This window comes from Oratosquilla oratoria, chromosome 5, assembly GCF_046742065.1.
Source record: "Oratosquilla oratoria isolate Oo_2021 chromosome 5, ASM4674206v1, whole genome shotgun sequence".
NCBI classification, from domain to species: Eukaryota; Metazoa; Arthropoda; class Malacostraca; order Stomatopoda; family Squillidae; genus Oratosquilla; species Oratosquilla oratoria.
Genome location: NC_134781.1, coordinates 78,661,955 through 78,674,557, shown reverse-complemented (window position 1 = coordinate 78,674,557; position 12,603 = coordinate 78,661,955). Strand labels below are relative to the sequence as shown.

Genomic DNA, 12,603 nt, shown 5'->3' with positions numbered 1-12,603 from the left:
TATATATAACAAGGCCTCTTACACCAAGGGAGGTGGCTCGCCAAAAATGTGCACCCATTCCACACCCATCTTTTTTGCCCTCTGTATTTTGCTTTCAGCTCAATGTGAAGGAAGAACCAACCCTTTCTCTGACCCATAGCCTGAATCAGGAATACAGTAAGACCATTTGTGGTGGTGGTGGGAAGCTTGTGATGGCAGTGGGGAACTTGTGATGGTGAGGGAGATTGTGGTGGTGATAGGAAGCTTTAGTGATGGGGAGAGCCTGTGGTGGAGAGGGTGTGCTGGACACCCAGATGGGGTATGACCACAGTGGTCCATGGAAAGGGCAGATGAATAATGTGTCCATGGTCATCCAACCTTGTCTCAAGTCACTAATCATGCTGGCCATGCATGGCATCCCTGCAGGTCCTGGAAATGAGTTTTGAAGGCTTAGTGATGCCCCAGTACAAGGACTAGCAATGTGCCTTATTGGTCCTCTATTCAGATCATGGCAGATGGCCACCCTTGGCTCAGAGGGGCAAGTTGGTTGGACCGTCGGACATGAATATTTAGGCTAGGCACACCCTTAATCAAACAGCTACTGCCCGAGTTGACACAGCACAGTATATGTCTGCCTACCCCCTAGTGCCAAGGTGATGGGCGGGAGGGCAAAACATTGATATATGCACATGACAATCATAAACACTCATGGTGCGGGCAGGCCCACAACCTGCTCTTGTAGGAATTCACAGCTGTACAGGTTGCTAGAGCACTGCACATGAAACGCAAACATGCCTAACCAGACCTAGGGTGAACCTCCAGCAAGGTCTCTGTGTGGGTTCCTTGAACATTCTTTTCCTCTCCCAGGATGATTGCCTACCCTTTTCATTTGCACAGCTCAAGAAGCTTGGATTGGATATAGTGACTCTCTGAGGTAAGAAGACCAGGCAGTGATGAGATCAGTAGTGAAGGTTACATCTACTTCAGGTTGGGCCACTAAATGTGATCTTGCTTAAAACTAACCATTTCCTCAAGCCTCTCTGCTGTTAGACTTCCCTCCAAATCCCTGCCAGCCACTCCCCATATATATCTCATCACCTACATTTATTTTCAACTTTCTTCTGTCACATACCTTAACAAGCTGTCACCAACTGCCTTAGACCCTCTAATGACCCAGTCCCTTACCTACAAGACCCTCTGATGACCCTTCCCTTACTTACTAAAACCAATCAAAACCCCATTTATCACCTCTCCCAGCACCTGGTGGATGAAGGGTTATCTTTGTTCCCCATCACATGGCTTGGGTCAAAGGTAATGCAGTGAGACTGAGCAACTCCAAAGCAGGTTTATTTTCACTCCTTAAGTTTAGCAATAACCTGGATGTGCTGTGTCTTGCAACACTGCCTCTGACCCAGGGCAGTGGACAAGATGCAGGGATGACCTGTCATCCAGGAGGTGCCAAGATAAGAGGGAGGGGAGTGGAGTGTATTTGGGGATGGAATGGGTGGGAATGGTTTTCATGCCTTTTTTCTTTTTGGCTACCTCCCTTGTAATGGGGAAAAAAGCCCTTGATATATGTATGAAGTCAGCAATCCTTTGCACTGGAGAATTTGTTTCAGGGTTGTTCACTTTCACTTCCAAGCATAATTTGGTTCATTTTCAAGGCACGTGGCCGGCCCAGGTCTCTTTAACCATGCTAGCTTTATTCTACCATGTGATGAGGATGCTAAGAGTACAATTTGTGAATTTCTTGCTTGAAAAATACTCCACATTCATCAATGCACTGTTGCTTCAGGCTCCCATCTGTTTGTTTAAAAAAAATACCACATCCTTATACAAATGGTTTGTTCCATTTGTGAGATGTAAAGAAAAAATTACTTTGGATGAAAACATCATTCCACCTGAAAACATGCTGTGGCCCACCAAGCCATGGCTCACAGTTTAAACACTACTGTACTGACACCTTATATTCAGGTACTTTATTTGTATTAGTAACTTGAATAATTTATTTCATGAATTTAAGATGCCAACTGTAAAATATGTAATTACTGTATGACATACATACATACATATACCAAGGCTTTTTCCCCCTTACAAGGAAGGTAGCCAAAAAGGAAAAGGCATAAAATCATTCCCACCCATTCCATCCCTGAATACACTCCACACCCCCTCCACCCTCCCTCTTATCTTAGCACCTCTTGGATGACGGGTCATCCCTGCACCTTGTCCACTGCCCTGGGTCAGAAGCAGTGTTGCAAGACACAGCACATCCACAGCAAGGCCGCTTCATTAAATCGGCGACCCCCCCTCTCTGTCCCCCCCATGCATAAAAGGAGAAGACGGGGAGAAATCCCTTCGGGCTGCGTCAAATTTTGCTCACACATACTACCTCACCCCCCATCCCCCTGCCCATTCCACCTCATGCATCACATCATCATCCATATACAACCATTCTCCATTCACCCGTCTTCTGTCCTCTCCCGTCCTTCCTCAACAGACATTCCCCTCTTCCCCAAAGCCCCCTTCACCCCATCCATCCACCTCACTCTAGGATTTCCCCTCATGTTCACTCCCTCCACATATGCCTTCCATACATCTTTTACTAGTCTTTCTTCACTCATTCTTTCCATGTGTCCAAACCATCCTAATACTCTTTCATCAACCCTATCTCCCAACTCCCTTTCCACCCCCATTCTTCTCCTCATTTCTCACTCTATCTAGCCTAGTAACCCCCATCATACTTCTCAGACACCTCATCTCAAACACATTCAAACTCCTTCTCTCTTCCTCTTATGTTCCAAGTTTCTGCCCCAAACAGTGCTGTTGGCACAATCACTCCTTCATACAGTCTCCTCTTAGCATCCATTCCCAAATGTCTATTCCTCATTACACTCTTCAATCCACCAAGGCATTTACTCGCTTCTCTCAATCTACATTCTACCTCCACCTTTTCCTGCCACATTTGCACCAAAGTATCTAAAACTATCCACTTCCTCCAGTCGCTCTTCCTTAATGCTCACTTCCAGTCTACTGCCACATTCACCCCTTGTACATCTCATCACCTTACTTTTACCCACATTTATCTTTAGCTTTCTTCTATCACATACTCTCCCAAACTCTGTCACCAACTTCCTCAGTCCCTCCTCCGATCCTGCCACAAGCGCAGTGTCGTCAGCTGGCTCACCTCCCACTTCTCTCCATTTTCTTTAACCATCTCCAATCCCTGACCCACTACCCTTACATTCACCTCTCGCACCACCCCATCCATGTATAAGTTGAACAGCCAGGGCGACATAGTGCATCCTTGACGAAGTCCCACCTTTACCTCGAACCACTCTCTCCATTTCCAATCATGACACAAGCTCTACTACTCTCATAAAAACTCTTGACAGCTCCTAGAAGCTTTCCTCCTATCCCATATATCTGCAGTGCCTTTCTGTCTACCCTATTGTAAGCCTTTTCCAGATCTATAAAAGTCCAAAAAACATCCTTCCCCTTTCCTATAGCTTTCTCACATATTTGTCTTACCACAAAGATCTGATCTACACACAACCTCTACCCATCCTAAATCCACACTGTTCCTCACCAATTACTCCCTCTGTTCCTCTCCTAATCCTCTCAATCAAAATCCTCCCATAAGCCTTCCCAACTACACTTAAGCTAATCCCTCTGAGACTACTACATTCACACTTGTCCCCTCTTCCCTTGTAAAGTGGAACTATACAGGCACTCCTCCAGTCCTCTGGCACTCTACCCTCTCTCCAGCAAACATTAAATAACCTCACTAGCCAGTCCACCATCACTGTACCTCCATTTTTTAGACATTCTGCATGGCATCCATCCAGACCAAGTGCCTTACCTGCTTTCATCTTAACAACTGCCTTCTTCATCCTTCCTTATTTCTCCTCCATTTTCCTCTCATCACGGTCATTTTCTTAGCATTTCCCACTGCAACTATCTTTCCCTCCCTATCCTCCTTCACATTTAACAACTCCCTAAAATATTCTGCCCATCTTCCCCTTACTGCCTTCTCTTCCATTATCATCTCGCCATCTGCACCTTTTACCTTTTCTTCTCTACTTGATTCGCCTCCTCTTCCTCTCTTACTTTCTTTCCAAAACATCTTTTTATTACTTTCAAAATTTTCTGTCATACTCTTACCCCACTTCACATCTGCTCTCCTTTACCTTTTGCTTTACTTCTCTTTTCTTTTCTTTGTACCTCTCATATGACTCCCTTGTCCTATTTTGTAACCAATCTGTGAAAGCTCGCTTCTTCTCTTCTATAACCTTCTTTGTTTCCTCATCCCACCATTCACTACCCTTCCTTCTATTTCCTCTTGTCCTTCTTGTTCCTCACACCATCCTTGCACACTTTGTGACTCCCTCCTTGAACCATCCCCATTCCTCCCCCACACCTAGCTCTACTTTATCCTTCACTCCTCCATTATGGGATATTCTTGTCTGCTTTGTATTTTTGTAATAGATGAAGGGTTGCCATATAATGAAGCAATGGGGTTAAACCACCTCTGGTTGTTGCTCACTGTTGTGGAAGTGCTAAGAGAGGGGTAATAAGTAGGTTTTGATGTTTTTTTGTGGGTATGGGATGGGTGTATGCTTCAACTTGGCCACTCTCCTCACAAAAGTTCATTAAAATTATCATATTTTACTTAAAAAAAATATATATATGACAGACAAGATTTGGGATTTTTTATATGAAGTGATCTTTAGGCAACTTGGCTGGACTTATTGTAGAAGAACCCTGCTGTATCCACAAACGTGGCAAAATGCACTAGCCAGATTCAAAAGATTTCTTAAAAAAGGCCCCAAGCCTAGATCTGGGAATTGAGTGCCAGTCCACAGGGATGCAAATTCTCCACCCCAAGCCCCATACAGAGGGGGCTTGGTCTCCACCTTGTGGATTGTGGTAGTATGTGCAAGTTATCAACACAATCTCCGTACAGTGTACATCTCATATTCTTAGAGAAAGGTTAATAGAAATGACCATGAAAAGACCAATTTATTAGGACTGAGAGAAAATAAATGTGGGCAATAAATTCAGTACTTGAACATTCAAAACACAACTCAAGTTTAACATAATCTGTTGACTGTATGATTACATTTGATTTTTTTTTATGAATATAAAAGGTAACTAAGAGACAACACTATGGTAATTTCAGTCTGTCCCAATAATTCAAATCTTGTGTCTAGCTTGGATTTTTGTAGAGTTCATCAAAAACATTATATAAAAGAATGAATAAGTATTATCCCTAATTCTCAAGAAAGGCAATGTAATCTGTTAAACGTTTAAGCTGTTCGTCAGAGGGTACAGGTTGTTGTGGAGGCGTAGTAGGTGGAGTTGGAAGAATCATTCTAGTGGCTTCATCAAATCCCCAGCCATAACCCTGAGCTGCTTTTACAGCCTCCTCCTCTGTCATACCAACCAGCTGTGCAAAGTCCTCGGCCCTTATCGATGTGTAAGCACGTCCAACAAGCTCAACTGCCCGCTGACGTGTCTTTTCTGCAAAAAGAAAGGGACGTTCTTGAAGTCTTCATTTTATAAGCATCAAGATACAAATAATGGGTGTGACAAAAAAACCGGGTCTGGATTCTCTCTTTTTATTAGAATCAATCAATCTATCGGTTGCCCCAGGTCTCTATTACAGAAGACCCACATCTAGGTGGGTCAATAAGTCACTCAGGAAAGAAATACCATGTTGTCATGGGACTATTAATGTGGGGCATTGTACTCATAGGATGATACATTCAACATCCTCTGCATGGTGGTGACATCTAGGGTAGTTTGATTCTGTAGCCAGGCCTATTCCATGTTAATATGATGTGGTTTTACATTACAAACTCCTCCTATCAGGAAGCTACTATCTTAATTATCTTATTGCTGGGTGGTGACTGGAGTGTGGGCATGCCAGTGTGGTTCTTGTCAGGTGTGGGAGGGTTTTCTTGTGGGATTTATGTTTGGCAGTCTTTCTTGAAGGGCTTGTTTAGTAATCTGAGAACACATGTGTTTCTGTGTGGATGTTTTATGTGGTATAGGTAGTAGGTTATCATAGATATTTGAGAAGTATGGTGCTAATGTACTCTTTTACTGCATTCTGTTGGTGGTGCTTGTGAAAATTAATGTAAGGGGTGTACGGTGATTTGGGTTCTGACATAAAATTGTGTTTCTGTCATTTTCATGTGGTGTTCTATTGGGAGAATTTTGCTTTCTGTATTTAGGTGTCCAATGGAGGTGGTTTTAGTTCACAAAAAGAATGAAAATAGGTGAAGGGAGAGAGGAAACCTGAAAACAAAAGGGATGCAGGAACTTAGAAAGGAAAAGGATGATAAATAAATCTTGATTTAATTTCACTGTTTGGAAACTCACAACTCCACAGTAGCTGGCAATGGTCTTCCACAGACCTTTGGGGAAAAAAATGTTGGATTGTTATCTATGCTGGATGAGTTTCAGACTTTCTACAGTTTATTATAGCAGGGGAGGAGCAGATACTGTACTGGCCAGCTTTGATGTTAGAAAGGCTTGGGAGATCCAGTTTAAGTTGATAGACAGATCTTGAACCTGGTACAGTGAGTCCTCCTTATATGGTAATTCTTTATCCAGTAAATTCACAGTTACAGTATTTGGTAATTAATACCCTCAATTCCATTTATGGTAAGAAAAATTCATAGATATGGTATCCCCTCGTTTTTTGAGGAGGAAAGAGCAGGGAGGAGGTACGTCTGCCATATCCTATTATTACATGTTATAATTGGTTCGGTATATGGTAATTTCAATTTGCGGTAAGGTTTTCAGGAACGCATATGTACCGTATAACGAGGACTTACTGTAGAGTAACTGAAAGTCAGACCCTTGGGGTTGTACTTTCATGTGGAGATGAGGACTTTGAAGACCAACTTACAGGGAAAAAACAAGCAACTATCTATATACCAATGGCATTTTCCACCTTATAAGGGAGGTAACCAAGTCAAAGATATGTACCTACTCCCACCCATTCCACTCCCATCCACCACCCTTTCCTCCCTCTCAAAAACAAGGGAGGTAGCCAAAGTCAAAGGCATAAATCCACTCCCACCCATTTCATCCTCACATACCCCACTCCCATTCACCACCCCTCCCTCCCTCTTTTCTTGGCTCCTCCTGGGTGAGGAGAGGCTTAGGCACCTTAACTTACATTCTCTGGAAAGACACAGAGTGCAGGGTAATCTAATAGAGGTATTCAAGTGGATCAAAGGCTTTAACAAGGGTGACACAAACAAGGTCATCATATTAAGACAACAGGGCAGGACTCGCAGTAATGGATTTAAATTGGACAAGTTTAGATTTAAGAAGGAAATAGACAAGAATGGGTTTACTAATAGGGTGGTCAATGAATGGAACAGACTTAGTAACCATGTAGTGAGAGCTGAAACTATTGGTTGTTTTAAGAAACGGTTAGACAACTTTATGGATGGGGATGACAGGTGGTAATGGACATGGAACTGCCTAGTGTAGGCCTTATGGTCTCTTGGAGTCTCCTTCATTTTTGTATTCTTATGTTCTAATGCCATCCCTGCATCTCACCCATTGCCCTGGGTCAGAAACAATGCAGCAAGACACAGCACATCCACAGCAAGGCTGCTTCATATCAGCAACCCCCCTTCTTTGTCCCCTCATGCAGAAAAAGAGAAGACAGGGAGAAATCTATTTGGGCTGTGTCAAAATATCATCATTCACACATACTCCTTCACCCCTCCATTCCCCACCCACCCCCTTCCATACATCACAGCATCATCCATTCTCCATTCACCCCTATCTTCTCTTCTCCTTTCCTTCCTTAACAGACACTCCTGCCTTTCCCAATGCCCCTTTTACCCCCATCCATCCATCTCATCCTTGGTTGCCCCTTCATGTTCACTACCTCCACACCTCTTTTACTAATCTTTCTTCACTCACTCTTTCCATGTGTCCAAACCATCCCAATACTCTTTCATCAACCCTATCTCCCAACTCACTTTTCACCCCTGCTCTTCTCCTCACCTCCCCGTTTCTCACTCTATCCAGCCTTGTAACCCCTACCATACATCTCAGGCATTTCATCTCAAACACATTTAAACACTTCCTCTCTTCCCATCTTTTGGTAACACTTACCAAAAACAGCTTGCATAATTTCTTTAACATTATTCGACCATTCCCTGTTGAGGGCTTTGTAAACGCCTGGCAGATCTCTTCTCCATAAGTGTTCCCCTACTGCCCAAATATTACCAAGCTCGGTGGAACCTGACTTGGCATTGGACGGGATGCGCTTCCATAGAAACTTGGCGCCAGTCCTGCAGACATTTAATCAAAGGAAAAGAATTATTCATGGTTAACTCATTCAGTACACAATCACAATGGAATTTGTTATGGCAACTATTAGATGAACTTATAATTGTATTGCAAGAAAAATGGACTCTGACCCTAGTAGGGTCTTGACTGCAAGACTATTCAGTATTTTTTAGAAGTGTTCACCACCACGATAAAGCAACAGAAAGCTAAACATTCATTTTGTAAATTATAATACATCATATTTTTCTTGGTGGATATCAATAACGAAAAACTTTTCTAAAAGCAAATACACTACCAAACAAAGCTGTGATTATAAGTTCAAGATGTCATAGTGTCATTTGACGATGGCATTGATGTTGTGTACTGGGTGTTCTCCCACTCCAAGTGACATCACTAAACTACACATTTTTTAAAACAGTGCTATGGAGCTGAAATTAATGCTTTTCTTAAAGTATGAAACTTCATTACACCCCACAGTCCGATTGGATGCTAAAACTGGCCATAAATCATCCTGATGACAATGACAACCCTGATGACCTCTAGAATTACAAGTGTTGTATTCTTAAATGCAGATTAGGTTAGGTCAGGTAGGTTAGTTAAGGCTAGGACTAGACAAATTTATCTTTCTTTAATTTCTTTGATCTCCATATTTATCAAAACAAAGCAGCTGCCACAGCTCAGTTTATTAGTGTATTGCTTTTAGCAGCTTTTTCTGTTATTGATTTTCTCAAAGAAAAACATATATTACATTGATTTATCATAATTTACAAAATGATTATTTAATTTTCTATTGGTACATCACATAGGTATGCACTTCTAAAAATTTACTTTGATTTCCACATCTATCAAAACAAAGATAGCATCTCAAGCAGTCACCATGGCTCCGTTCATTTACCAACTTTTACCATTATTGATTTCCACCAAGAAAAATGTATATTACATTGATGTATTATAATTTACAAAATGAATATTTACTTTTCTATTGTTACACTGTGTAGGTGTGCACTTCTAAAAATTTATTTCAACTTCCACATCTATCAAAATAAAGATGGCATCTGAAGTAGTCGCCACGGCTCTGTTCATCAATGTATTGCTTTTACTTACTTTTTCTATTATTGATATCCAATGAGAAAAATGTATATTATGTTGACATACTATAATTTACAAAAAGAATATTTCATTTTCTATTATCATATCATGTAGGTGTGCACTTCTAAAAATTTACTGACTATTCTCTTCCATGTGACACTTGCAATAAAATCACATAACATTTATCATAGTAAAACTATCGCGCTATTGATGATTTCCAAAAGGTAAGTGTACATTTGCTTTGTATTTGTTATTTATCAAGACGCACTACACTACACACTATTTTACTCTGTCTTACACTGAGCATTATTAGAGCCTATAACAAATGGAACTAGTTTTGTTGTTTAACTTACAAGTCCTTCTGGAAGAGGTAGATTGCAAGTAGCTGTTCATAGATGTGTGTTGGTGGCACTCCATTGGGGGCCTACGAAAAAGAAATAATTAATTTTGTAATACCATATGGGAATCCTTTTTTTCATAAATAGTTCTATAAATGTGGTGAGAACTATGTATCCAGAACATGGTACCCTATAATGAAGAAGAAGAAAAAAAACTTTTGGAATAGCTGTACCAAATGATGTTAGTTTGTTGTGAGAAATTCCACTCCTGACAAATCTTGTTATTGCTATTCATATTCCTTTATCAACCACAAGTACGAGTGAGGAACTTCCAAAGCTCAAAAACCGCAGCAGTTGAAAAAAAAAAAAATCTTACGACTGCTTGCATATTATGCAGGTATTACTGATGACCTTACAGGTGCATACAGATCCTAGGGTCCACTAACAGGATTATCTCAAGTTCTACTGATACTACTGTCGATTTGTGTTTCTTGAGCAAATCATCAAACGTAAGGCTGAAATGGGAGAAACAATGGACGTTTACACAACTGATTCAGTTTAACATCATGAACTTCCTATCAGAGAGCTAGGATGGTGCCCCTTACAAAGGACTTTGTAGCATGGAATTTAATGAACCATGCCCTTGGTCCAACTCGCTGGCAGTAGGGTTCGAACTGCCTCACCTTGACTTCAGCCGAAAGTAGGGACACTAACCCACTCAACCAGTGCATTACCATGTGATATCACATGCCATTCAGTCAATCAGCTTGTAGTGGAAATTGTATGTAAGGTTAATGAAATACATGAGTGTACAAGATGATGAATGGAATGTTTAACACTAGCCCATTCCATTCCAGTATTCAAGCAAGCATTTAGAATTATTTCTAAAACAGGTCATTTATGAGTTTGCTGGCCAGCTGAGCCCATAACCAGCTAGGCTCATCAGCTGCTTGATATGCCATCTTTGTTTTGATAGATGCAGAGATCAAAGAAATTAAAGTATGATAAATTTGTCTACTCTCACCTAACTTAACCTGACCTGACTATGGTGAGTTGCCTTGGTTGAGTAGATATGCCAAGTTAGCGATGGGCCAAGTTGATCCTACACCATTTACGATAGTATCTTAGAATATGTAGACTTATCTAAAGAGCATAAAGTAATAGTTGGGGATGACTGGCACTATAAAAGGTATTTTTTTAAAGTGCACAACTATGCGATATAGCATTAAAAAATTAAATATAAATTTTGTAAAGTATAATACATCAATATAATAAATCTTTATCTTGGCAGAAATCAATAACAGAAAATGTTGCTAAAGCTATGCACAAGCGAACAAAGTCACATTGACTCCTTTAGACACCATCTTTGTTTTGATAGATTCAGAGGTCGAAGACAACAATGAACACCTTGACTACCTCTAGAATTACAGGTACTGCATTACTTAATGCAGGTTACATTAGGTAGGTAGGTTAGGTTAAGTTAGATAGGTTAAGTTATCATACTTTAATTTCTTCAATTTCCGCACTACAAAAACAAAGATGGCATCTCAAGCAATTGAAGTGCCTACATTTATGTATAGCTTTTAGCAACTTTTTCTTTTATTGATTTCCACCAAAAATAATGTATATTACATTGATGTACTGTAATTTACAAAATTATTATTCAATATTATATTGCTCTATCACGTAGGTGTGCACTTCTAAAAATCTAACCTATAAAAATGACCTTTTACTCCTGTAAAGTCATGGCAAAATATATATATATATACACACACAAGTCTGAGAGAAAGAAAGGTATATAATAATAATTTAAGTTTTGCTTACCCTATACTTTAATATAAATAAAAACATTTATTCTACTCGCAAGATATATTGCGTATTACTTCAGACTCCGGTTTCTTTGGCAACGTAATGAACATACAGGTATATCAAATCATGTAACGTAGGTGTCGTAACACACGAATAAAATAAAACTTACAACCCACTCTCAGAGAAAGATAAGCTGAGATACAGGGTAAACCGTATATTTCGACCACTAACTGTGGTCCTCCTCAGCTGAAGAGGACCACAGTTAGTGGTCGAAATATACGGTTTACCCTGTATCTCAGCTTATCTTTCTCCGAGAGTGGGTTTAAGTTTTATACAGGTATATAATAAATGTGACAACTGTCAAACTTTTCTAGCATTACTTGAGGAAGAAATAGTGATAAGAAAATTACAAGTAACAATCCAACTCAAACATTGCTTCCGAATTTCAAAGGAATTATTGGGTGAAACAATGGTAAATATTAGGCACTATAACAATTCACAGTCCTTACTGTTCAACAACTGACACTCACATCAAGCTCTTGTTTTTCCAAATCATCGGCAAGTTTATCATAGTCCACCGCAGCCATTCCTGGATTTGTTGTTTACCTACGTGTTCGAAACGTCTAAAAAAGTCCTGTAATGAAGATTGCTGAAATAATTATAATTCAAACTTAGATTTATTTGTAGTATAGTAATATATCTTCATATGTCTAAATTTTTATAAAATGTCATGAGAATATTATCCACAAATAAAAGAAATATTACTGACGCAATCGGACACAAACATTTTTCCCATTTTCGATGACATGTAAGAATTAGATTCTTACATGTATAGAATAACTGCCTTTATATCTTCAGATGTACATTTTCTTATAAGGAGAACATAGTCAATTTTGCTTGTTTTAAGATATAACGCAACATAATCTGTATAACATATCTGCAGTTCTTTTAACAAATGGTGTCACACCTGGATATAAGTAACAAAACCTGTAAGACCTTGCTAAGTATAAAGGCTTTGATTCTATAAAAATAGTGTTTAGATAACCAAATATCTTTGAAAAACAAT

At 40.0% G+C, this 12,603-nt stretch overlaps 1 protein-coding gene across 2 annotated transcripts; it reads right to left on the bottom strand.

Moving 5' to 3' along the window:
* Positions 1-4,985: 4,985 nt before the first annotated feature.
* Positions 4,986-12,477, bottom strand: CSN8 (COP9 signalosome subunit 8). 2 transcript variants are annotated; one of them, XM_076185514.1, is made up of 5 exons: positions 12,307-12,325; positions 12,068-12,171; positions 9,744-9,814; positions 8,125-8,303; positions 4,986-5,499 (listed from the first exon to the last, which is right to left on the bottom strand). In XM_076185514.1, exons 2-5 carry the CDS (start codon positions 12,122-12,124, stop codon positions 5,249-5,251), a joined length of 558 nt encoding a protein of 185 aa, XP_076041629.1. In that variant the 5' UTR covers positions 12,125-12,171; positions 12,307-12,325; the 3' UTR covers positions 4,986-5,248. The 2 variants fall into 2 exon arrangements, with proteins under 2 accessions (XP_076041629.1, XP_076041628.1); XM_076185513.1 differs by lacking the exon at positions 9,744-9,814 and having other exon boundaries at positions 12,068-12,186; positions 12,307-12,477.
* Between the last annotated feature and the right edge of the window lie 126 nt (positions 12,478-12,603).

Coding starts and splice junctions, on each gene's coding strand:
- CSN8 (XM_076185513.1), bottom strand. CDS start 12,345: ATGTCATCGAAAATGGGAAAAATGTTTGTGTCCGATTGC. Junction 12,187..12,306: donor AAATGTTTGTGTCCGATTGC/GTCAGTAATATT, acceptor TAATTATTTCAG/CAATCTTCATTACAGGACTT. Junction 8,304..12,067: donor TGGAAAAACAAGAGCTTGAT/GTGAGTGTCAGT, acceptor AAATGTCTGCAG/GACTGGCGCCAAGTTTCTAT.